The sequence below is a fragment of the Pelophylax lessonae genome, assembly GCF_965119305.1.
Source record: "Pelophylax lessonae genome assembly, chromosome: 1".
Lineage (NCBI taxonomy): Eukaryota > Metazoa > Chordata > Amphibia > Anura > Ranidae > Pelophylax > Pelophylax lessonae.
In genome coordinates this window covers 574,947,483-574,974,627 of record NC_138768.1, presented here as the reverse complement: position 1 = coordinate 574,974,627, position 27,145 = coordinate 574,947,483, and the positions used below count along the sequence as shown (strand labels likewise).

Sequence of the window (27,145 nt, the reverse complement as noted above, 5' to 3'; positions counted from 1 at the left end):
GTAATTCCTTGAGTGATTGGGGATCTTTTGCCTAGCAAGGTCTTGCTCAACAAGGAGACTCACGCAGTTCATAGTAAAGGGACCCCTGTAGGATACAGAGTGCACTCTGATAGGCTGCATAGCAGTTGGTGGATAGGGTCACTGATAGAAGTTAGATTGACAGTAGGGCTATTCAATATTGCATTGAATATATTCCTGTGGTCACTCTCACATTTCAATTGAGGGTGGTTTATTGATGAGCAATTGATACATCAATCCTCTTGCGATATTTCATAGTTCACATGTTTATTTACCTTTTTGTCATATCAGATCCTGAGTGCTGAATCCTATATAATTTTGGGTTCGAGGATTCAGGATCTCTCTGTTATTCTTGGTCTTTGTACTACTTGCTATATTGAAGTTTCAACTGTTTACTCTCTTTTACTAAAGACAGTAAAACTAGTCATTTATTTAAACTTGGTTGTGTCCATTCACTCAACATGTCTGAACCTATGGTGTCAAATGGGTTGGAAGGTGCTCAGGGCCAAAGAAGTGAGAAGGATGTGAACACATTCAGCAACCCCTCTGGGGGTAGGGCTACAATTGTAAAGTGGAAATGAACAACATCAGAATTGGGACAGTACATACAAAGCTGTACCTATAGGGAGCATATTTAGATTTACTTATAACAGGAGGTCATTGAAATCTGATAAATGAGTTGTGTTTGAAACACTTGCATGGGGGTGTGCTGTATTTGAAAGAATTAAGCTTACATTGGACTACCTCTGCATGGTCATTTACAGTGGAATTTCATTTTGGGTGGACTTTCTAATCCTATATACTGTGTGGACTTAGTTTCGTAGTTTGTGGTCGTGGTCGTAGTTTCTGATTGGTATATGTCATATGTTTGATCACCATTTGTTTTTACCAAATTGTTAATGCACATTTGTCTTTGGTTTTAACTGTTAATTATCACTAGGTATTTTTGGATGTTATTATTTCATTATACAATAGGATAATTGACCTCAGCATCTTTAAAGAGGCTTTCATTAACGGGTTCTTAGGGTTAGCGCAGAGTTTCATCTTAAATGAGCAAATACAGGTATATATTGATGGCTGTAGATTAATCCAACTACAAATTAAAGTGGCTCTAAAGTCATTTTCTGCATTAAGGTAAAAAACCTTCCAGGATTAGCTCCCCCTACCCCTTAAATACTTACTTGGCTCCTATTTCGATCCAGCACTATGCCCGTCTGCAGTAGGGCTACTCGCTTGTCCTGCATTTACAGGACACAGAAGCAGCCATTGGCTCCTGCTGCTTTCAATCAAATCTTGTGAGAGAGCTGGGGGCAGGGCTGAACCACGCTGCGTGTGTATATGGATGAACACAGCTCTGCTCAGGAACAAGCCTGTATGAGTCCCCCCATAGCAAGTAGCTTACTATAGGGGCATTCAGAGAAGAGGAGAAGCAGACAGCACCAGAGGGGGGGGGGTGCCAGAAATGGAGCTAAGGGGTTGCTCTGTGCAGTAGCATTGCACAGAGCAGGTAAGTATAACAATGTTTAACATTTTAATTTAAAAAAGCCTTTTAAACTGCTTTAAAGCTGACATTTCTTGCTTGTCTGTAAAAGACATAACTGGTGGCTTGTGGACTATTTTCATTCAGGACAAGTGATGGCTATCAGAAGTATATAGAAAAAAAATACATATATTCTATATGTACAGTATTCTAAAATAATACTAATTTCTGTATGGTTGTAAAAAGACCACAAAATTGATTCCAGTTATATAAGTACGTCTATGTTGGATAATGGAGGGATGCAATATTTATATACATACACACACAGGAAAAATATGAGAAATAATATAGGGATCCGAACATTGGCTATACATTTTATATACAATTTGGTATAACTAAATTGAATTAAGAAAAATCACAATGATTTAGCAATTTCTATTTATGATGATCTGATAAGTATGGCATGACTGAATTATGCACTTTAAAAATAATATCAAACACAAAATAAAAAATATAACAGCGGAACGCTTTCAAAAGGAGCAATACATATATACAATACACAACACAACATTTTTGTAAAAAAAAATTATTTGGTCAACATAGAAATGATATTTATCCATAGATGGGCTGTAAAAGTGCTATGTCAAGTGCCAATTATTATTTGATAGAGTTGAATAAGGGGGCAATACATATATACAATACACAACACAACATTTTTGTAAAAAAAAATTATTTGGTCAACATAGAAACTATATTTATCCATAGATGGGCTGTAAAAGTACTATGTCAAGTGCCAATTATTATTTGATAGAGTTGAATAAATTCATGCTCCCTTTTCAGTGTATATATATATATATATATATATATATATATATATATATATATATATATAAAATGTAAAAACTTTATTGAATCGTTCTTGATAGAATGGATAAGAATTTAAACCTGTGTCAGGCTTGTTTCTTTTTTTTTTTTTGTGTCTGTGTACCACTGAGAAGTTTTCTCTTTACTTGCTGTCCCCTAGACACAACAGGAATAGCCAAAAAACCTCTCCAAAGTGAGACAAATCCTCTTACACACTCTTTTCACTGCAACAGGCGTCCCAATGGGAATATTTCCAGTTTATTACTGTTCTGGTTAATTTAATATTTTACCTCACTTTACATTCCAGTGACAGTGGTTGCCAAGAGACATAGATTAAAACTGTTAAAGTTTTTTTTTTTCTTTTTTTTTTGGCAGTATTATGTGATATATAAATATATTAACTGAGAAAGTACAAAAAAATGAAATTTTGAAATTTCACAAATATAAGATTTTATGTCATACTTACATAAAATGCACTGCTCAAACTCCAAAGAACGATGAATATAAGGGCTGTCTTCATTTTCCTGCTGAAAATGTATACTTTAATAAAATTTCATTCATTTATTAATGTTAGGTTGCATTATAAATATAATGATTTTCTTTAACACCTTATAGATATACAAATGTCTAGGGAATAGTAGAAATGCTAGAATGAGAGCATATAACATGAGGTTACCTTTATGAGTTGATTTTCAAAGACAGTCCTGACACAGCAAGTAGGATGACAACATTAGTTTATTTGCAGTAAGTGTGCATCTTTCTGTATCACCTGTATACTTATTGGACTGTACATGTGCATAATCACACAGGACACCGCTAATTAAAGAGGAACTCCACCCAAAATGGGAAGTTCAGCTTTATGGACTCGTTCCCCGCTCCTCTTGCACAATTAGCACTTTTGAGAAGCGGGGGGAGCAGGTACCCGATTTTTTTTTTTTTTTTTTAGGTGCCTGGAGTTCCTCTTTAAGCTTCTATCATTCTTTGACTTTATATTCATAGAATTAAAGTATAACTAAAAGCAAAACATTTTTTTTTTTTGTTTTGGATAGAGGGGGGAGGGATTAGAGCACTTGTCAGTTTTTATTGCTGTCTGTGCCCCCATTAGGGAGATCCACACTCTTTATTTGTCCTGTTTACCATTATCTGTAAAAGTGAAAGTAAAAGAAAATCCCAAATTTTGGGTTGTCCCCTGAAAAGCAATAGAGGGGAAATCTTCCAATGAGGACACTAGTTCTGGTGACCTGGGGGACCCCAAGGAATTCCCTTACTTTGCAGGTATTTCCTCTCACTTCCTGTTTGGCTATGGTACAGGAAGTGAAGGGAAATCTCCACAATGGGGCACAGATAACGAAAAAAAAAAAAAAAATCTGACAGGGGTTATAACCCTCCTTTACTCTATCCAATGTGAAAAAAGTTTTGCCTATAGGTCTACTTTAACTTTGTAACAGATTTATTATTTTTGGAGACAACATTTTTGGTATTGTTGCGACAAAAATGGTGTCATTACAGTATAGCTTTTAAATTGTGTGTCTTCGAACTATGTATCTGTGCCAGCTTTGTGTGACACATTCTTACCCCTATGTTGCACCTACAGAATCTTTATTATGTTTTACCTGTTAGATGGAAGAAGCTTTCATGCCCAGTTTGATATACTGTTAAAGGGGTATGTGCATATAGCAGTTTTTATTATTAGGGCCATAATTCATATTTAAAACAGGTACCAACCAAGCTCAGCTATACTCATTCTGCTTAAAATAAACTAAAAGAAGCTATTTGAAAAAGGAAAACGTGGGTCAGTTTGTTTTGGCTGTAGAGGATCAGTGAAGTTTTGGTTTGGGACCTGCATGCAAAGGTTGAGGATGAGGTGTTTATGCAAAAGAGATGAGGAGTTAATGTTAGTCTTAACTTTCAATGGCTAAATGCTGAAGGGAGATGTTCCTTAAGGACGGGACATAGGAGCCAGCAGAAGAAACCACAGCGTTCAGTGGAGGAACAAGTATTTGACCCACCCAGAGGTGTCAGATACTTGCAACAGTTAAAGATCAACAATGTGACCAACTATGACTGCCAAAAATGTATGTATTGACCCTCCTCTTTAAAAGGCTCAGCTTGGCTGAAAATGCTTAAAGTACTGATGGGGTCTTTTTAACATTAAAGGGATAAGGTTATCATGTTAAAAGGTTAATCCACTCAAAACTGATGTTTTCATTTTTAATAAATTGTGGAGAGTGAAATCCCCTTACTATTTCTCACATCTCTTAAGGGTGCTATTGGTGTGATCTATGAGCATGGGTTTCCTACTCTTCCTGTTGGATTTTTAAAAATGTATTTTATATGGAGAATGCAGCTGGAGGAGCTTGAACAAAAGGTAGGCACAGACACCCAAATCTTCCAAGTGGAAAGTGCAGAAATTATGACATAGATCCTACTGATGGACTGTCCAAAAGATAAATGGAGCAAGGGACTGGCCTGGCTTACCAGTTTCCACCTATAGCTTAAATATTACATGGACTTACCCTTTAGGTACAAAACAGTAGAGGTAAAAATAAAGCAAGGTGATGTTGGGCGGTTAAGAGTTAGCTAGTTAGAGCTTAGAGTTGACTCTAAAAGCAACAGATGGATCAGAACCTACACGGGTGTGTATAATGATGATATGTATATTGAAGTCTGAAGCACACATGGTATAATAAAACCAGAAACAGCAATATAACAATTTTAACACGTGGGGTTGATTTACTAAAACTGGAGAGTGCAAAATTTGTTGCAGCTGTGCATGGTAGCCAATCAGCTTCTAACTTTAGCTTGTTCAATAAGGCTTTGACAAAAAGCCTGGAAACTGATTAGATTCTGTTAGGCTGCACCATATTTTGCACTCTCCAGTTTTAATACTGTAAATCAATTCCTATATACTTGCTTTGAAAGTGTATAGATATAATAATCACACAGAATGCTTGTTTTCCTTTTTCTGGTTCAGTGTAAGGCTCGGTTCACATATATGCAAATTGGATGTGTTTTTAACTGCATCCAATTCACATAACATGTGAATCAGATTGGTTTTCAAAGGAGCAGATTCACAGATGTGCAGGGCAGCAGTGTTGTGGTTTTAAAAAGGGCCCTGTGTGATTTTAAGTCCGGTTCAGATGCAATTCCAGGTAAAAATTTTCACCTGAATCGCACCCAAACCGGTGAACAGAACCATAGCAGACTGCTACACTGAAGCCGCATATGTGTGAACCCAGCCTTAATGATTTAGAATCAGTCCAATACAAATTATATATAAAACAATTGAATGACTAAACATAATTTGTTCATAGCTGTGTAAAATATATTCACTATAGATCAAATTTGGCTATGTAATGTATTTTTTTCCTAGGGTTAAAGTGGAATTCCAGGCAAAAATGATAATCTCCCATAGATGTCTATGACTTCTAACATCAACTTTTGTGTTATCCATTTTTAGTTTTATAAATAGCTTATTTAAAAAAAAAAAGCCATTCAGGGGCCCTTCTCTCTCGACAATAAATGATTTGCGCAATTGAATGTGGCTGCTCACTGACAGTTCTGTGTCCCTGTTCTACCCAGCCAGTCGACAATGCTCTTCCCCATTCAGCCCCACCTCTCATGTCCCCTTTTTGTGATGAATGCTTGTCACATCCTTTCTTATGAACGAGGGTCCCTGTTCTCCCCGGCCAGCAAGCTCTACTCTGCCCCACTCAGTCCTGCCTTCCATTTCCCTTTTTTTGTGATGCATGCTTATCACATGCTTTCTTATGAACGAGGGTCCCTCTTCTCCCCGGCCAGCAAGCTCTACTCTGCCCCACTCAGTCCTGCCTTCCATTTCCCTAGTTTTGTGATGCATGCTTATCACATGCTTTCTTATGAACGAGGGTCCCTGTTCTCCCCGGCCAGCAAGCTCTACTCTGCCCCACTCAGTCCTGCCTTCCATTTCCCTAGTTTTGTGATGCATGCTTATCACATGCTTTCTTATGAACGAGGGTCCCTCTTCTCCCCGGCCAGCAAGCTCTACTCTGCCCCACTCAGTCCTGCCTTCCATTTCCCTAGTTTTGTGATGCATGCTTATCACATGCTTTCTTATGAACAAGGGTCCCTGTTCTCCCTGGCCAGCAAGCTCTACTCTGCCCCACTCAGTCCTGCCTTCCATTTCCCTAGTTTTGTGATGCATGCTTATCACATGCTTTCTTATGAACAAGGGTCCCTGTTCTCCCCGGCCAGCAAGCTCTACTCTGCCCCACTCAATCCTGCCTTCCAGTTCCCCTTCTTATGATGCATTCACGTCATGAATGACGCTAGAAGAGAATGTAGGCACACACTGGCCGCCCTGTGTTTGCCAGTGCAGGGGATCGCAGTCACATGATGGGGAGAAATATTTAAAAAAAGGCAATAAAAATGTGATTTTTAGCTTTTGGGGCATACAATGAAGTTGCGGGGGCCCATTCAAGGCATTAAGGCACTAAGGGTTTACAACCACTTTAATTCTGCCAGGGTCAAGTCAATTGTATGCCTGGTAAACCAAAGCACAGTTTTTAAGCACACAATCAAATATATGGGTTTGTTTGAAAAATATATTTAACATAGACTGTTGATAAAATTATACAATTTAAGAGAAATAACTTTAAATGACCAATTAACAATAAAGAATATAAAAATATATTTTTCATTGTTTTAGGGAAATAGCAATACAATAAAAGCATTGGTATGGCAAAACAGTAAATTTAATTGGTAAACATATATCAAGCTGTAACATATTATGCAAAAAGGGACATGGGCACCATATGATATAACAATATTACCTAATATCTAAAGAACCTGGTATGTTTGTTTGATTTGTTTTGGTTTTGAAATGTGATGGATGGAAACAAAAGTTGTAAAAATGTAAAAAAATCTGATTTTATGTATCTGATCAAAATCTAAATTGTCAATTTTGTAACTGAAGAATACATTCTTCAATGTTGAACAACAAATATACATTATGTTTTCATTAATGAATAGTACTAATAATATTATTTCAATATTCAATCAACATGTGCTTTTAAAACAATTTCAGTATATCTAAAGCCAAACGTTTGTTACATTTTGGATAGAGTAGGGCAGGGATATGCAAACTGTGGCCCTCCAGCTGTTGCAAAACTACAAGTTCCATCATGCCTCTGCCTCTGGGTGTCATGTATGTGGCTGTCAGTCTTGCTATGCCTCATGGGACTTGTAGTTCTGCAACATCTGGAGGGCCACAGTTTGAATATCCCTGGAGTAGGGAATAGTTAAAACCTCTGCTGGGTTTTTTTTTTACAGTTTTGTTACATTGGGGAGATCTCCCTTCGCTTCCTGTCCAGTAGATACAACAGGAAGTTAGAAGAATTATTTTTCAGTGGGAAATTCCCTCTGAAACAGTTGTCACCAGAACAAGTGTCTTACTTGGAGATTTCCCTTTAAATCCTGCTCTGGTGCCAAGTCCAAAAAATAGATTTTCCACCACTTTCAGTCCTACTGGCAGTGGTGACAAGGACAAATTGAGAGAGTGATTCTTCGTAGTGGGGACAGAGACAGCAATAAAACCCAACAGGTGTTTTTAAACCGTCATGACTCTATCCAAAACTAAAAAAAAGAAAATTTAAGCTACCCACTGTTTTCACCTTATAATTAATTTTGGCAAATCATAAGTAAGCTATACCTTCTGTATCACTCATTAATGTTGGCCTTGTCAGCAAGCTTAGGGCCTTAGTAATTAGGGCCCATTTTAACATAACATTTTACCTGTAAGTTCAAGTGTTTCACAGCCGTTCACTGAAAGGCTATCAGTTGATAAATGTATATATTTTTTTATCTTTGTGTGCATACACTTTAAATGCCCTATCAGGCAAAACATATGTTTTGTTTAAATTACTCTAAACCTGATTGAATATTGAAGTGAACATAGGTGAAAGCAAATTATCCCTTTAAGTAAATTCTTTTTGAGTCCTGTTTATCAAATGTAAGCCCACTGATTTCACTGATACCTATAATAGCTTCAATCACTCTCAATGTCTTTTGTAAGAATGTTAAATCTGAACTTCATATCTGACTACATTTAACCATACTTTTTCTCTGTTGTGAGATACCATAAGCTGCATCCCCTTTTCAAGAAAAAACTATTCGGCTTAGAAGACTGGTGACTTACTGGCTTTCGAAGAACTTCAAGCCCACCATGCACTTCCAGCTAAAGAGTTTATTGTAGTTTTGCAAGCCGTAGACTGTGTAAGGGTACCCATACATGAACAACTGAGATACATGTTAGAATCTGCTTTCCAATATCAACAGCCTTATTCAATACAAAATTCTTAATCCTATGTGCTAATTTTAGGTGCATAAACTCACAGCAACCAAACAGAATCTTCTTTCTACTGGTCTTTCTTCTGCAGTGATTCATCATTCTGATTGGCTGCACTGGGTACTACAGTACTTAAGAAATAACAATAAGAACCCTTTGTTAAATAAGGCTCTGTATAATAAATAGTGTGATGGAAAACCAGAATATCTAAACCCAATGCACCAAATTGGACAGAGAGACAAATCACATTAACTGCGTTTTTGGCTGATTATGTGTTGTTTTTTTCATGCTGAGTCCAGAGAAAGCAAGTGCATACAGTTATATAGTAAAAAAAAAAAAAAAGAAAATCTTTGATGGGTTAAATCACATGTAAACCTTCAGCTTAAATGAATTGAGCATAGGTACCTTTTCAGAGCTTATATACCAAGGGAGTAGTTTTAATTTAGTAGTATGGCCTGTGTTGCTTCAATCTGACTCAGGTTGTTTGATACAAGCACAGGTTTTTCTGAGCCAAAATTGAAATCACTGCCTATGAAAAATCGTCTCCACAGTCCTTGCAATATCTTTTCCAATCTGAATTTTATATTCTGAGGCTATACATAACTTTGTTTGACTAAAACCCAATAAAACACTATATTGAAGGAGTTAGAAAAGTGAAAAAGCACAGTGTAACAGAATCAAGGCTCTTCTTACCTTTTTCAATGAATTCGCAAGTTTAGAGTGAAAAGCACAGATTTAGTCTGCTCAGTTTATGAAAAATGTTGCAATATAAACTCCCTCTCTGTTCTTCTCCAGCCAATCAGGCCACAGGGGTGACATCACTAAGCGTATTCTCACCATAAGAACCTGTAATGTCAACACTTACTATGGCCACACAGTTTACAAAAAATGTCCTTGCAATGCCAACATGTTTGTTTCGCCGACTATAATTGAAGGTCTAAGTTTACTGGAAGGGTTTGGTCACTTATGCCAACATATAATGATGTTGCAGAGTATAGCAGAGTGCACTGAAAAGCCTTTCATCTAACATTGCCCCCAGAACTATTTTAAGGAAGCACTTTTTCACAACTAACACTTATTTGTTTCTTTATTTTCTTATAATTTCTTTTAAACCTGTAAAGAAAAAATAGGACATCATGCTAGCCTGAGGTCCAGGCTTTAATATTCATAAACATAAACAGAAGATGCATTTCAATGCATTTTATGCTTTCTTTAAAGGATAACTGTCATGAGATAAATATGCAGGTTTTCATTGATTTATTCCATTTGAAAAGGTTAGTTGCCTAGATGTTTTTGGCTGAATAATTGGCGCGGAACAAGTATTCAGATCAGGGTTAGGAATGAGATCAAGCTTTGGTCTGAACACAAATCTGGACTGAACTTTGGCTGTTCGGTTGTTCGGCCACATGCCAGACTTTTTATGTGTTTGCCAGGAGTCGAACACCATATATAGTAGGGGCATTTCTACTGCGTCTACATATGACAGCTTCCTTTGTATCAATGGTTGTTAAGAAAGTGGCATGTGCAATGGCCATATTTGGTCAATGACATTACCTGGGGGTCTGTGCCATTTTGCACCGTTCCTTCTGTTTGACATTGATCTGCATCACTGGACGATAGGGTTAACAATGTATGTGAATGTTGTTTTTTGTGTCTTATTAAAGGACTTTTTAAAAAGTGCGGTGTCGTTATTTATGCACATGGAGGGGTGGGGGAAGTATCTAGGAACCTGCTTACCTTAAAGGTGGAGTCCAGATTCCGATAAGCTCCCTGCACCTGGCTAGGATTATTGGCAAGAGGTCCTTTTCCTTATCAATTTGGCTAGAACAGGGTACTCCCCTCGCCCTCCGTGTTGAGAGCATAGTTCAGAAGGGGGCTTCATGCTTTTCTCCATCCTTTTCTTGCCAGCTCGGATAATAGTCTAGTATAAATTTGGGGGGGACATCATGCTTTTTTTTATTTTTCAAAAATAAGGGTGTGGTATGTATTTTTTACGGAGAACCCAGCTCCCTTTACTTTGGTGTGGGGTTCCCAATTAACATCTATGTCAGACCCTCATCAAGGATAAGTGTCTAGTATGGATGAAGGGAATCCCCAGCCACTTTGTACACAAAGCTGTTATTAACTAGCAATTTAAACATTATTTTCATTCTGCTCCATTTCACAGGCAGGTTAAGGGCATCCCCCAGGCATGTTATTGAAAATCATTTTGCAAATTTAACATTTCATTTTTTGCTTGTACAGCTCCTAAATGCTTGCTGTAGAGAAGACCACACCAAAAGACCTCCAGTGCAAGGAACTTTTGCTTCATTCTATAGATCTATGCTTTCTCCACTTCTCCTGCTGCTTCTTGGTCAATATCCCACCAGTTATCAAGGGGACAGCTCCAATCGAAGCAAGCAAAACCATGTTCCTCTACCTAAATTTCAATCTCCACTCAGAGATACAGTGCAGAACAATACAGCCAGTATTGGGGAAAAGATCAGCTGCAGGGGGCAATACTGGTGATTAGCCCTTTGTCCTCTGCTTCCCATGTTGATTGCAGCTTCTACAGTTCAGGTTCTCTTTAAAGTAGGCTAAAAGGTGACAATTCTCTGTTATAGAGAACATTTAGAATTGGTCATTGTGCCCAAAGAGTGCCCTGAAAGATTTACCTTTTGTCTTGAATTCTAAAAAATTGCAGAGTAGGTCCTGTTCCTAGCACTCCTGTGCTGTAGAAAAAGAAATAGCCGCACATCCAGGGATTCCAATAAGTTTCAAATACCTTTAATTCCAAAATGTTGCAAGTGATGACACCAAAGACACCAACATGAAGTCTCATAGACGCGTTTCACACATACATCTTTTGCTTAATCATAAACTCCTGTGCTGTATATTTGCATATTGCTATTTTTTAATGCACTGCTGCCTCTGACTTATAGTTTAATGAGATTTAGAGGGAGATTTGTTGATGGTTCTACTGTGCTCCTCACTGTACTCACCTACTTGCTGGAGAGAATGCTGTACTTTATGACCTGCTCTCCATACATCTGCCTGCTTCCTCTTGATTCATTCTCTTGGATTCTGTATCTCCCCCGCTCAACAGTCATTAGAGAGGCAGCTTTGGCATAAGGAAGCAAAGACCCGTCTCTACAAAGATAGCTGCTTTCACACCAAGGTACAGTGCAAATGTAAATGGATAGAAAACTGGCTACAAGACAGAATTCAGAAAGTAGTGGTTAATGATTCTTACTCTGAATGGTCTAAGGTTATTAGTGGTGTATAAAAGAAAGAGAAGGAGGCTAGTGCATTACCCGTGGTCACCGTAAAAAAAAGTTTTATTAAAATGCCAAATGCATACTCACAGACGAGAAGAATGTAAAATTGCATTAAAAGATTCCATCACACATGGAATGGAACACGTCCTGTAAATGAGACCGCTAACGCGTTTCAGGAGTCAAGCTCCCTTCATCGTCTGATGAAGGGAGCTTGACTCCGAAACACGTTAGCGGTCTCATTTACAGGACGTGATCCATTCCATGTGTGGTGGACTCTTTTAATGCGATTTTACATTCTTCTCGTCTTTTAGTATGCATTTGGCATTTTAATAAAACATTTTTTTACGGTGACCACGGGTAATGCACTAGTTGTTGCGCCTCCTTCTCTTTCCTTTATGCATCCTAGTTGGAGTTCCCTGCCTGAGGAGAGCAGCACGCCGGTCTTGCCCTTCGGAGTGAGCGCTTGGCTGAATTGATTGTTTGGTTATTAGTGGTGTACCCCAAGGTTCAGTGTTGGGACCCTTACTTTTTAATACCTTTATTAATGATATAGGGTCTGGGATTATAAGTATCATTTCAGTCTTTGCTGATTGCACCAAATTTAGCAGTGAAAAAACGTCCTTACAAGATGTCTCCAACTTACAAGATGACCTCAATGCACTGTTTAATTGGACAACTATGTGACAAATGAGGTTTAATGTTGCTAAATGTAACGTTATGCACTTGGGAGCTAAGAATATGCATGCATCATAGATACTAGGGGGAGTACAACTGGAGGAATCAATGATGGAGAGGGATCTGGGGGTTTGTTAGATCATAAGCTTAATAATAGTATGTAATGCCAAGCTGCGGTTTCCAAAGCGAGCAAACTCCTTTCTTGTATTAAGAGAATTATGGACTCCAGTGAGAGAGATATAAATTTTCCCCTGCACAAATCATTAGTAATACCTCATCTGGAACATGCAGTTCAGTTTTTTGTTACCAGTTCTCAGAAAGGATATCGGGGAACTGGACAAAGTGCAGGGAAGGGCAACCAAACTGATAAGAGGCATGGAGCAGCTCAGCTATGAGAAAAGATTAGAGGAACTGAATTTATTATCTCTTGAGAAGAGGAGATTAAGGGGAGATATGATCAAAATATACAATTACATAAGGTGTCCATATAATGAACTTGGTGTTAAGTTATTCACTTTAAGGTCATCACAGAGGACAAGAGGGCACTCTTTATGTCTACAGGAGAAGAAATTCATCCCCAAATATGGTAAAGTTTCTTTACAGTAAGAGCTGTGCAATAGACTCCTTTCAGAGGTGGTTCTGGCCAGCTCAGTAGATTGCTTTAAAAGGGCCTGTATTCTTTCCTAAATATACAGAGTATAACTGGATACTAATATGTATAGGTAAAGTTGATCCAGGGAATATCCGAATGCCTCTTGGGGGAACAGAAAGGAATTTTTTTCCCCTGCTGTAAGCAAATTGGATCATGCTTTTCTGGGGTTTTTCGCCTTCCTCTGGATCAACTGTGGGTATATGATTGTGCATATGGGACTGTGTAGTTTTTTTTATTTTTTTTTATTGGTTGAACTAGATGGACTTGTGTCTTTTTTCAACCTGACTAACCATGGAACTATGCAGAAAAAGACATGGTAAGTCAATAATGGGAATAATGGGGAAAATACCAACTGTAGAGGGACCACAGGCAATGAGGGTGACTAATCTGCTTGCCATTTTTGCACAGCTTCCATAGTTCAGTTTCTCTTTAAAAGCCAATTAGTATCTGAAAATAATTTGACATAACTTACATTTGTTGTAAAGTATGGTAGAATTAAAGTTTTAAACATTAATATGACCATAGGACCTTGGGTATTACACAGGACACTATTGCATTTGCTTTGTTGCCAAAACCAAACGCAATTTTTAAATGCTCTTTTCAGTTTTACTTAGAAAATAGTCAAACGTTGAAAACAAGTATTAAAAAGAAAGCAAATGTATGTGATACATGGTGCTTAGCAAACAAAAAAAAATAATATACCCACACTCAGGAGATAAATTACAAACTACTAACACACTGGTACTATACCCCCATAGCCCTCTCCAGATTTTTCCCAGATGCTTCAGATCGCTGCTGGAGATGCCAAGAGGAGCCGGGGACTATGCTTTATATCTTTTGGAGCTGCCCAAAGCTTAAACAATTCTGGACGATGGTGAGACAAATTACACAAAAGTTTACAAACTTCCCAGTCCCAGGAAACCCTGCCTTCTTTCTGCTGCACTTCTCACAAATTTCCGTCATAAAATACAAAAAAAATCTATTTTGTGCCACCTCCTCAGTGCTGCCAAGGCCTGTATTAGCTTATGTTGGAAGTGCACTAAGTCTCCTTCTGTAGCCATGTGGCTAAATAGAGTCAGATCGATGGAGACCCTAGAAGACCTAGTTCTGACTGCTCAGGGTAGGAGAGAACAATTCATTCTGGAATCTATTCAAACTTTCTTGGCGAAGAGGGTACCTCTTCCCCACTCCTTACCCTACTAACCATTTACAATAGATGGAACTTTACCTTCTGGCTGGACCACGTGTCCAATAACTTTTTCATCTTTTTCCTACTAGAGTTTTCTTTCTTTTTTTTTTATTCTTGTCCCCCCCCCCCCCCCTCTCTTTTTCCCTTTCCTTCTTTCCCTCCCCATTTTACTCTACTAGAAAATATTAGTTATTTCAACAAACCTCTTATGATAGTCTTGTGACACCTCGAACAATCTCTGCACTCCAGTAATATGTTGGTTTCTGCCATGATATCTTATTGATACTGACTACTACGACAATAATGTCTATTTACACTTATCTGTATGACTCCTTGTTGATACAAATACGTTTGAATGTTGTATCTTTATATGATGCATAAAAAAAAAAAAAAATTATATAAAATTTATCATCTTAGAGCAGAGGTCCCCAAACTTTCTAAACAAAGAGCCAGATCACTGTTCTTAGGGGGCCTGAACTATGGTCAGTGGGGGTAGAAACGGTCCTGATGTCAGTTGGAAAGAAAATAATTGCCCCATTGTTTCAGTGAGAGTAACTGCTCCCCATTATTGGTGTAAGTGGGAGGAATTGTGTCCTATTGTTGATGTCATTGGGCCATATCATTGATGTCACTAAGAGGAATTGTGCCCCATTAATAATGTCATCGGCCCCATTGTTCGTGTCATTGGGAGGAATCGGGCCCCATTGTTGGTGTTAGTGGGAGGAATTGTGCCCCGTCTTTGGTGTCATTGCAAGAAATTGTGCCCCCTTCATTGGTGTCGGGGGGGGGGGCACAAGACACACATATGTCTTTGTACTCCTTACCTGGTTTCTACCACACACGCTTGACACCATCTGAACCAAATAAGTTTATCTTGGTCTCATCAGACCACAGGACATGGTTCTAGTGATCCATGTCCTTAGTCTGCTTGTTTCAGCAAACTGTTTGCGGGCTTTCTTGAGCATCATTTTTAGAAGAGGCTTCCTTCTGGGATGACAGTCATGCAGACCCATTTGATGCAGTATGCGGCATATGGTCTGAGCACTGACAGGCTGACCCCCCACCCCTTTCAACCTCTGCTGGCAGCATTTATACATCTATTTCCCAATGACAACCTCTGGATATGACGCTGAGCATGTGCACTCAACTTCTTTGGTCGACCATGGTAAAGCATTTTCTGAATGGAACCTGTCCTGTTAAACCGCTGTATGGTCTTGGCCACCGTGCTTCAGCTCAGTTTCAGGGTCTTGGCAATCTTCTTATAGCCTAGGCCATCTTTATGTAGAGCAACAATTCTTTTTTTCAGATCCTCAGAGAGTTCTGTTCCATGAGGTGCCATGTTGAACTTCCAGTGACCAGCATGGAAGAGTGAGAGCAATAACACCAAATTTAACACACCTGCTGCCTATTCACACCTGAGACCTTGTAACACTAACGAGTCCATTGACACTGGGGGAGGGAAAATGGCTAATTGGGCCCAATTTGAACATTTTAACTTAGGGGTCTACTCACTTTTGCTGCAAGTAATTTAGATATTATTGGCTGTGTGTTGAGTTATTTTGAGGGGGCAGCAAATTTACACTGTTATACAAGCTGGACACTTACTACTTTACATTGTAGCAAAGTCAAATTTCTTCAGTGATGTCACATGAAAAGATATAATAAAATATTTAGAAAAATGTGAGGGGTGTACTCACTTTTGTGAGATACAGTACATACTGTAGGTTTTAACTAAAAAAACTCAGGAGAATATTTTATTTTGTTTTATTGAATGATGTAATGCTCGAGTATTAATTGTATGTTTCAGTAAAGCAGTCCTTATATTCTTTTACATCACAAAATTGACTTCTAATATTTATCATAACATAATCAGAGGAGTTCCCATCATCCACATCGCTTGTATAGATGCTTGGATGATGGGAATCAGAGGAGTTCCCATCATCCACATCGCTTGTATAGATGCAGGAATCTGTGAGGTTTTTTTTTTTTGCTCAACCTACTTTAGAGAGATTTACACTATGTTTTAGTAGTGAAACTTGCCAACAGCATCACATGCAGAAACAAAAAATCTTTTTCTTTTTAGTAAAGTAGAGAAAGTCTATTTAGATTTTTATTTTTATCTGTGTATCTGTTGTAGATTTTTCTGTCTTTCTGTCTGGCGAAACCATTATCAGCAAGACAGGGAGTGAAGGCAAATCTCTCTATTTAACTCAAACATAAAGTAAAGACATAACAGTAAATCAAATCCATTCCCACTCTGTCCAAAAATAGAGAAAAAAAATTGAGCTTGACATACACATTTGGTTTAGTGGTAAAGCATTTTTTATCTTCACATGATAGTTCAAACACATGTCTTCTAAACATATACAGTTGAAAGTGACAATATGTGGTAATATTCTTTATTATATGTGTATTCCACTTTTTAAATAACTTTGTCTGTAGTAGTGGCAGTTATGGGTTCTGAGGAATCGCTGGAAGTGTTAGAATCACTTGAACTACTGGATTTATTGGAATCACTTTGGTCATTTGATTCACTAGAGCTACTGGCACTTTGGGGCTCACTCGAAAGCCCAGAATCAGCTTTCATGCTGGTACCGCTGGATTCATTAGAGTTCCCAGAAACATCATCTGGTGTTGTAAAAATACTGTACTGCATATCAGATTCACTTGAATCTGATTGGATGGTTATACTATTTAAAACAGATGATCTATTTAACTCGTCTGATCCAGCATTGGTCATTTCCTGGGAATCGTAGATGAACTCCTCAGAACTACTGAGTATATCTAAATTCTTTGATCCAGTAGGATTGCTACATTCTGAAGATCCTGCAGCATTAGTACATTCACTTGAACCTGTATTGTTAGGGTCATTTAAACTGGCACTGTCATCATTTTCACTTGTATCATCCGGGGTAACATTCACCATATCTTGTGAGGAGTCATCTGGGTAATGAAATGTAATGGAGTCATTTGATTCACCCAAGTATTCATGAATGGAAAATCCAGCACTTCTTTTATGAAAATGCTTTAGACTTTTTAGGTTGGCACTCATTATTTCATTTGCAATCCCGTTTGTTTCAATGATTTTGTCTTGGATATCAGTAACATCGTTGGTGGGTGATTCTCTTCTATTGTCCATTCTTACTTTCTCTACATGTTTTGGCTGGTATTTTTCTTGTCCATCTTTTTCTTTACTATGTTTTGTGTAATTATTTCCATATGTTTCCATGTATCCAGTTTCCATAGTCAAATCCATTATCTTCTGGTCTTTCCCAAGCTCTTGAGGTCTTATGGTCTTGGAAAATTCAAAAACAGATTTTATTTACATATTAAGAGAATAATTGACATTTTAGCTTAGCAAAGGGTTTCCCAACAAGCGGTGTGTGTACCCCAGGGGATATTTCTGACAGTTTCAGTTTTTGAAAGTCAACCCTGCTTCTAAATTCAATTTACAGACAAAGGGACTCTGCCACTTTGCCAATTCGGGTCATAGTAGAAAAGAAGTTTGGGTGATGTCAATCCCTTCCCTTACATGACAGTGATCTGACCTGTTGATTTGCTGCCTATGTTTGGGCATTGGATGCTAGGAATAGCTGTCATGGAGTTGTGGGGGGAACTTATAAAGTGAATATAAGTATATAAGTAGGTCATATAAGTGGGTAAGGGGTGGGCTAGTAAGAGACTAAGGGGTTGATTTACTAAGACTGGGAAGTCCAAAATCTGGTGCAGCTCTGCAGAGAAACCAATCAGCATCCAGATTTCTTTGTCAAAGCCTAATTGAACAAGCTGAAGTTAGAAGATGATTGGCTACCTTGCACAGCTGCACCAGATTTTGCACTCTCCAGTTTTAGTAAATCAACCCCTAAGTGCTCATTTATATTTGTGCTGTGCCTTAACACGTGTTATATAATTGTGTGTTTTGTTAAGATAAATGATAAATTAATGGGCTGTCAATGCGCAAAATGTCCCAAAAATTGGACTTGTCATAATTTTTTTTAACTTGGCCGGTGTGTTGTGTCACACCAAACTTCCGGGTTTACATGCATTCATGTACCTCCTCCTTCTTGTACTGTGGTTGGACACTGCATGAGATGCTCTCTATATCTCTCTATACTCTATCTACTGCATGAGATCGTTAGCAGGCTCACAGCAAATACTTTTATCTGTGAACCTGCGGATTGCTTTGACCAATCACAGCACAGATTTGTGTGTTAGTAAACGCAACACAGATCTGGCTGTTTTTTTCTCCCTGATTTCACTTAGCGGAAAGAACTGAAATCAGGAAGAAAAGCCAACCAGTCTGTAAGTAAAATCAGCGCATATAGACTTGTAGGGCACACAGGTAACCCTTTGACTGCCTTCCTGATCTCCCCTGTCACCCAGTCAGTGCCATTAGCACAGTGTCCATGTACAGTATTATCACTGTATAAATGTCACTAGCGACATCAGATAGTGTCAGTTAGAGTCAGTTAGCATTCCTCCCAGACAGTGTCAGTTAGTGCCAGTCCCTGATTGCCTGCTACACTATCACAGTCCCACTATAAGTCATTGATCACAGCCATTATTAGTATAGTGTCTGTCTGAGTCTGTATCTCGATCACAGTCAGAACTATACTAGTGTCCCCAATAGTATAGTGTCCCCAAAAATGCAATGTTAGCAGGATCAGCCCCAATCACTGCCAGCACTTGCTACATGTAGCAGAATACATTTTGGGCTAAATTTATGAAGAAATTTGATTTTATTGGATATGTTTTATAACAGAAAATAGAAAATATATATATTTTTTTCAAACGTTTAGGGCTTTAATGATTATATTTTTGTTTATATAATAAAATAATGAACCCTGCAAGTAACACCAAAAGAAAACACTATTTGTGTGAAATAAATTATTTAAATGTAATTTGCCTGCAGTGTTGCATGACTGAGCAATTGCCAGTTAAAGTTGCACAGAGCACTACTAAATAGAAAAAAATAGTCTGGTCATTAAAGCGGAGTTCTGCCTACCCCTCCAAAAATTAAAAGTCAGCAGCTACACATACTGTAGCTGCTGACTTTTAATATTAGGACACTTACCTGTCCTGGAGTTCCGCGATGTTGGCACCGCAGCCAATGCTTTCATCAGCTGTCGGGTGCTGTCGCCGCCATTGCCGGTAAGGGAACCCGGCAGTGAAGCCTTGCGTCTTCACGGGCGGGTCCCTACTGTGCATGCGCGAAGCACGCTGTGCATTCCTACTGGCTCGGCAGCGGAGGAGGGAGGAGGGGGCCGAGCTTCTGAGGGACAGCGCCGCGGCGCCGTATCCCTGAAGTGGGGAAGGGTACCTGTCAAAAAACAAATGTGGCACCGGAGGGGGGGGGAACAAAAGAGCGGAAGTTCCACTTTTGGGTGGAACTCCGCTTTAAGGGGGGGTAAAACCTTCCATTGACCAAGTGGTTGAAGCACTGGACACTTTGAATGCATATGATATTTAAACACTGGGTGTTTTTTTTTTTTTTTTTATTATACATTATTGAGTAATTTATTTTTCAAAAAGGTTTTATGTGTGCAGATATATGTATGGTTTGTCACATGATCCAATTTTTTATTTTTATACTTATTTATATATATATATATATACTTATATTTACAACAGTATCGGTGATACTTTTTTTAGGCAGCAGCTGCACCGTTAATACTAAATACTACATATACCTGTGGCCCAGACATATATACTTTGCTGTTTCGATTGAATTACATATGTGTCTGATCAGTCAGTAGTTTTTCGTATGGATGACGCTACCAACTTGGAAGTAGTAGGAACCAAAAAAATTCCTGTTCCCAGATTTGATTGTAAATGTAGTTACATTGCAAAAAAATCATGATTTCTACTTACTGGAGATGCAAGGGTTAAACCTAACATAAAACCAAAAAGAACCAGGCACCCCATGATTCAGGTAGGGATCTGTAAAATCCAAAAAAATAAAATAAATAAATACATACAAGAACTAATGCTACTACTATAACTACTACTTCTACTGCTAATCAAATGAACCTTTCTTTCTAGCATTTGATCATTAAAACTTCTTAGTTTCTATGAGGAAGTACCAGTCTAATAAAAATTAATGAAGCCGTATTTATTGAAGTAAAAGAACTCGGCGGCTTTTTTTTTTTTCTTGCACTTTATTGGATGGTTGATGCCACAGCAGCTTTATCTTTTTCACCAAGCTAAATCAAAATTCACTTTGCAAAGTATAGTGAACAAGATGAAACTGATCATTCCAGTCATCCCATCAGACAAAAAGACTGCTTTTATGTAGCGTTCCTTGCTGATGACTGGCTATTCTATACAAAGTGATTTTTCACTTTTTTTCACCGATTGTCTAAGATAAATGAAAATTCACTTTGCAAAATGAACATGCTCTATTCCTTTAGGCCCCTTTCACACATTCCGGTCCATTGGCGGACTCCGTTTATCTCAGCGGGGGATCGATCCGCCGATCCCCCGATGAGCAGCTGTGTCTCTGCGCTGTGTGCGGAGACAGAGCTGTCAGGTCCCAGCTGTTCTCTATGGTGGAATCGCATGAGAACGGACCGTCTGTCCGATCTCATCCGATCCCATCTGATCCGATCGACTGGACGGATGGAAAATATGGTTTTCATCCATCCAGATTTGACGGATCGGATGTCAGCGGACATGTCTCCGCTGACATCCGATGCCCCATAAAGATGCATGGGGCCTGTTCAGATCCGTAGATGGAACGGAGGGAATTTGTTTGTGATATCCCAGTAGTTCAGCCAAAATGTGAAGAAGCTCCTGGTAGAGCCTATTGGACAGCTGAAGTCCAAATGGAGGAGCCCTAATATGTAAATAATGGAACAAAGGAAACAAAAATATATATGTAAAAAGTATAGAAAAGAAAAAAGAAGAAAGAGCCAGAAAAGAGGGGGCTCTTTTCTGGTCCAATAGGCTCTACCAGGAGCTTCTTCACATTTTGGCTGAACTACTGGGATATCACAAACAAATTCCCTCCTTTCCATCTACGGACGTAATCTTGGGCTTCTACGGCTCGGTTTGCTTTTATATGTTTGCAAGCAATTTAAGCGCTATACAACGCAGTTGATGTAAGTGCAACAATACATGAATATGTTTTTTTCTTTCTCTATATATATTTTTCTTTGTAATATATGATAATTTAATGCACTAATTACTTAATGTATTGTTGTAGAGAAATACTGTAAGCTAAAGAGTACCCCTGAAGAAGAAGTATTACACTTCGAAATGCGTTAGGTTTCCTGCTATTACAGTACTCATGTCACCTGCATTTTTGTATTGCTATTACTGCTTGCTCTGTTTTTAAATTATACTATTTTGCTTAAATAAAATTACTTTTGTATTATTTAATTGTACATTCATTGGAGTGCCTGAAAAGTCCCACCAATAGGGGAACCCCTCTTTTTTTGTATTACTCTTTAGATTGGAATAAAGTTGTATTTGGAGCCAAGCAGTGGTGTGGTGCTTCAATTTACATTTGTGTTAATGCTAGTGACAGATATCCTCATATATGTCATTTTTTATTTTGAGTTTTGTGCCACTTTAAAGAGGAGCTTTGCCCTGGAAAAATGAAAAATCAGCAGTTTCAATACTGTAGCTGTTGATTTTTATTAAACATGCACTTACCAGTCTAGGAATCCAGTGCTGTCCTCACCCGGGCCAGTTATTTACTGGTACCCAGTGCCACTATCTTGGATGGGGGAAGCCAGTTGTGACTTACTAGTGCTTCACATCCGGCTTCCCACTGCATAAGTAGCGCTGCTCTTTCTTAATAGACTGGCAGCCTCCTGAGACCTGTGAAGTGTATCAAGAGGGTGCGGGCAGGGGGCAGAAAAAGGTACCTGCTCCAAGAAAAAACCAAAAAACATCCAAAAGTAGTAGAGGAAGAGGGAGGAGGAAAAGCGGAACTACCCTTTTTAGGTTAAGTTCCATTTAAAACTTCTCTATACACAAGGTGACCACACTACTGAGCAAGTTCACACCAAACGTTGTTGTCCCCTTAAAAGAAGTGGAAAAATAGGAGTTATGCTGGCAGGATCAACAGATAATAAAACTAAATTACAGGGAGTATTCAGAAAAATGAAAACTGCTGTGTTATTGTGCATCATATATGTTTTTTTAATTTATTTTGCCCATAGTTCTTTTTTCAGTACTGTTCGTACTTGAGTCAAATAAGACAAATCAATTTTTTGCCAATGACTTTTGCCATTGCTGCACTCATACCTACACAAAAACCTGGAGTCTCCCATTTTGTAGCATATTATTCTGTTTGCTATGTTTCTTTTTGAATAATAGAAGCAGTCACAATTGAATATGTCTGTTAAATGCAAAATAGGGTGTTAGCAGATATTGTAAAATGCATCAATACAGTATGTTTAAAAGAAGAGTGCTTTTATTCATCCTTTATGTAGTTGCCTATATTCACCTTAGGATAGGAGCTGCTACATTTTTGCTATACTTCTAGCTTGGTGTCATGGCACAAAATATTTTTCACTGACTGCAAATAATTATAATGTAAAAGCGTATGTTGATTTAGCATTAAAAAAAAAAAAAGCTTCCCTCAAGATTCCAGGTCTGTCACTTAGTTTCCACTAAGTGGCTAAATTTTCTTTTCTTGTCTTGTGTTAGCCCAGTATGACTAAATTCAATGGAATCCATCTTAATAACTAATGTTATGGCCAAAACTGTATAAGTCCTCATGCACACTGGACATTATCAAAGCGTTAGAAGAAAGCTGTAGCTGTAGAAGAGTTTTTGAGCTATTTTGCAATAGCATTTTTCAGCGTTTTTTAGCTTTTTTTTTTTTTTTTTAGCAAAACTATACTCCCACAAAAGCTTATGGCTCAAAAACATTGATAAAAGCCGAATAGCTGTGTTTTTGGGCGTTTTTCAGCATTTTTAAACTTTTATCAGAGTTAGAACTTCCCTCAGAACCCACTAGTTCTGGGGTTTTTTTCCAGCCAGAAAATGCCCTGCCAAAAAACTGCTGATAACAGCCTATGTGTGCATGGACACATACAGTCAGGTCCATAAATATTGGGACAACAAAACACTTCTAATCTTTTTGGCTCTATACACCACCACAATGAATTTGAAATTAAACAAACAAGATGTGCTTATCTGCAGACTTTCAGCTTTAATTGGAGGGTATTTACATCCAAATCAGGTAAAAGGTGTAGGAATTATAACAGTTTGTATATGTGCCTCCCACTTTTTAAGGGATCAAAAGTAATGGGACAATTGGCTGCTCAGCTGCTCCATGGCCAGGTGTGTGTTATTCCCTCATTATCCCATTTACAAGGAGCAGATAAAAGGTCCAGAGTTCATTTCAAGTGTGCTATTTGCATTTGGAATCTGTTGCTGTCAACTCTCAATATGAGATCCAAAGAGCTGTCACTATCAGTGAAGCAAGCCATCATTAGGCTGAAAAAAAACAAAACAAACCCATCAGAGAGATAGCAAAAACATTAGGTGTGGCCAAATCAACTGCTTGGAACATCCTTAAAAAGAAAGAACGCACCGGTGAGCTCAGCAACACCAAAAGACCCGGAAGACCATGGAAAAAAACTGTGGTGGATGACCGAAGAATTCTTTCCCTGGTGAAGAAAACACCCTTCACAACAGTTGGCCAGATCAAGAACACTTTCCAGGAGGTAGGTGTATGTGTGTCAAAGTCAACAATCAAGAGAAGACTTCACCAGAGTGAATACAGAGGGTTCACCACAAGATGTAAACCATCGGTGAGCCTCAAAAACAGGAAGGCCAGATAAGAGTTTGCCAAACAACATCTAAAAAAGCATTCACAGTTCTGGAACAACATCCTATGGACAGATGAGACCAAGATCAACTTCTGAAGTGTTTTTCGGCAATATTATCTGCTCATATTCAGCCAAATGCTTCAGAACTCATTGGACTGTGCTTTGTCATCGGACAGTGCAGATGGACAATGACCCTAAGCATACTGCGAAAGCAACCAAAGAGTTTTTAAGGGAAAGAAGTGGAATGTTATGCAATGGCCAAGTCAATCACCTGACCTGAATCCGATTGAGCATGCATTTCACTTGCTGAAGACAAAACTGCAGGGAAAATGCCCCAAGAACAAGCAGGAACTGAAGACAGTTGCAGTAGAGGCCTGGCAGAGCATCACCAGGGATGAAACCCAGCGTCTGGTGATGTCTATGCATTCCAGACTTCAGTCAAAGGATTTGCAACCAAGTATTAAAAAGTGAAAGTTTGATTTATGATTGTTAATCTGTCCCATTACTTTTAGCCCCTAAAAAGTGGGAGGCACTCATACAAACTGTTGTAATTCCTACACCATTCACCTGATTTGGATGTAAATACCCTCAAATTAAAGCTGAAAGTCTGCAGTTAAAGCACATCTTGTTCGTTTCATTGTGTTGATGTCCCAATATTTATGGACCTGACTGTAGGATAACATGCTGGGGAGTTTACTGACTGCAGAAAAAACATCTGACGCAAAAAAAAGTAGCTGTAAAAAGGTCCAGTGTGCATGAGGCCTTAAGGGTAACTGGGGTTATAGACATATTACCAGTTTTGGATCCCTTCCATCACTACCTCGGTAACTACCTAAAGGTTTCTAAATGTTTTCACAAGCAAATTTGCAAACATCCTAATCATTTTTAATAAGTACCATTGATTTCTAATATGTCTGGAATGCATATTATACCTCGTCCAACCCTTTTTGATGTAATATGGTAACTTCATGGCAGGAACACTGAGTGTATTTCTACTCTGACGGTGAGCCTTCCACCACATGACGGCTGTACTACCACCTCTGATTTGAATAGATGGATTAAAAAAGCAGCCTGTAAGTTTCCATAAGGCTGCTTTTGATATAAAAGGACTGCTGTGAAAAGGTTATCTTTGTTACATCTTTGTAGACTTTACTTAATCTGTTCTAACCTTTAACTTTACGTTTTTAACAATTCAAATCACCTAAACGTTCTGCCTTTCTGCGAATTATATATTTCGATTATATTATAAAAAGTGCAACTTGCAATGCATAACATGAAAGGTAATGACAACAACATTTATTACACACAAATAAAATGTATTTAGTAAGAAAAAGGAAACATACCCGACCATATACCCAAAAAGACTGGGATGTCACCTGTTGATATTGATAGTAGACTGAATTGTGAGAGATGAGCTGAACATTTAAACTCCATAAATACAGTACTGCAGCCAATCCAATGCCACCGCTGTAATCACTGTTATAATCCAGCGAAAGAGCCATATTGTGTGTACTAATCATACCAATTGTTTTCTTCCAGGTATACCATTACTCACTAGGCAGCCTTTCAAAAATTTGAAGAGTAGACTGTAGATGCCAGTCCAGTAAGACTGTTGTAATCATTAGTTTATTCCAGCAAGAGCGCCACATTTTATGTACTAATCATTCTAATTGTTTGCTTCTAGGTATACTATTACTCACCAGGCAGCCTTCCAAAACACTAAAGCCTATAATAAAATGATTTAGTATGTTTACCAGATTAACACCTTGTAAGGTCTCAAAGAGTTACAGATACTTCTTACTGGTAAAATTAATAATATTTCAAGTTTATACTGAACTCTAGATATATATGAAAATGCAAATGTATGCAGTTCTATAATTATTAATACATAATTTTTTAAATGCACACAATGAAAGTACCTGAATTTGACCTGACATCAGCCTCTTTCGGTTCCTGTACATCAGGATTCAAGGGTAAGTTAAAGAAGCAGTACAAGAAATAAAACAGTTCATGTGCTGACAAGGAACAGAGGACAGAAGGAGAGAGCAAAGTGACAGAGAGATGAGCTCATTACTGGCCTGCTCTTTTCTTTGTCCAGTAACAGACTGTGGCAGGGTAATGACAGTTGGGCTCAAAGGAGATCTATTGGCAGAAAGAATATACTGAAGGTGATAGTTCTGGATTGAAGGTGAATATTTATGTGGTTAATTTTGTTCTGGCATGTAGGGCAGGGGGGCAGGCAGATGGTACCTCTTCCGTGTTTACAGCCTTATTGGGTGGCAAGTTGGGGTCACATAAGGGGCCCACCCTGGGCTTGGTTCTTCTGGTCTACGCTAGACACTTTAGAAAGGGTCTCTGCCTATAATATGGGGTACCTTTACTTGAACAGACAACTGAACTCTAGTCAACTCACTTGATGTTAATATACACCACCACAGTCACTGATGTATTTAGGAGCAACACCCACAGCTGATGATCTCTCCACCCTTCCAGCGTTTCTCCGCTACCTCACTCCCAGTAACAGAATGGGGTCCAAACCTGCACCTGGCACGGTCTCTGTGCAAGCAGTCACTTAACTCTTGTGTACCCGTTCACAGGATAGGGACCTCTGCAGTTCTGATCTGCTCAAGGAGAGAGTGACAACAAGAGGCTATCTCACCTGTCACATGTACACACTTATGACAGACTGCATGTGAAACCATTGTTACACTTGGTAACCACTTGCTGTTTTCTGTACCACATTAACTCTTGTACTGCTGTTTTCATACCCCAAAGGGTTTAACTGACCCGAGTTGTAGGCTATGTGTGACAGTTACATGCATTATACCCCTTTAGTAACTTCAGACCACACAAAGGCAAAGTTTCAAACGCTTTACTCGAATTACGTGGCATAACAG

The 27,145-nt window shown here is 38.5% G+C and overlaps 2 protein-coding genes across 3 annotated transcripts in view; both read right to left on the bottom strand.

The window, feature by feature from the left end:
- Positions 1 to 2,885, bottom strand: part of LOC309567300 (uncharacterized protein) — a 43,264-nt gene extending 40,379 nt beyond the window's left edge. For both annotated transcript variants that reach the window (XM_082272707.1, XM_082272706.1), the window contains exon 1: positions 2,829 to 2,885. In XM_082272707.1, coding sequence (XP_082128833.1) covers positions 2,829 to 2,882 — 54 coding nt within the window. In that variant the 5' untranslated portion in view covers positions 2,883 to 2,885. The remainder of the gene's footprint in view (positions 1 to 2,828) is intronic.
- Positions 2,886 to 16,546: 13,661 nt separating this feature from the next.
- LOC309567292 (uncharacterized protein) lies at positions 16,547 to 25,769 on the bottom strand. The gene is made up of 3 exons (XM_082272694.1): positions 25,592 to 25,769; positions 20,332 to 20,400; positions 16,547 to 17,755 (listed from the first exon to the last, which is right to left on the bottom strand). Exons 2-3 carry the CDS (start codon positions 20,383 to 20,385, stop codon positions 16,883 to 16,885), a joined length of 927 nt encoding a protein of 308 aa, XP_082128820.1. The 5' UTR covers positions 20,386 to 20,400; positions 25,592 to 25,769; the 3' UTR covers positions 16,547 to 16,882.
- Positions 25,770 to 27,145: the final 1,376 nt, after the last annotated feature.

Excerpts from the sequence above, each read along its gene's own strand:
- LOC309567292 (XM_082272694.1), bottom strand. The coding sequence starts at position 20,385 with ATGGGGTGCCTGGTTCTTTTTGGTTTTATGTTAGGTTTAACCCTTGCA. Across the intron at positions 17,756-20,331 it reads GTTTAACCCTTGCATCTCCA|ACCATAAGACCTCAAGAGCT; the intron begins GTAAGTAGAAAT and ends GAATTTTCCAAG.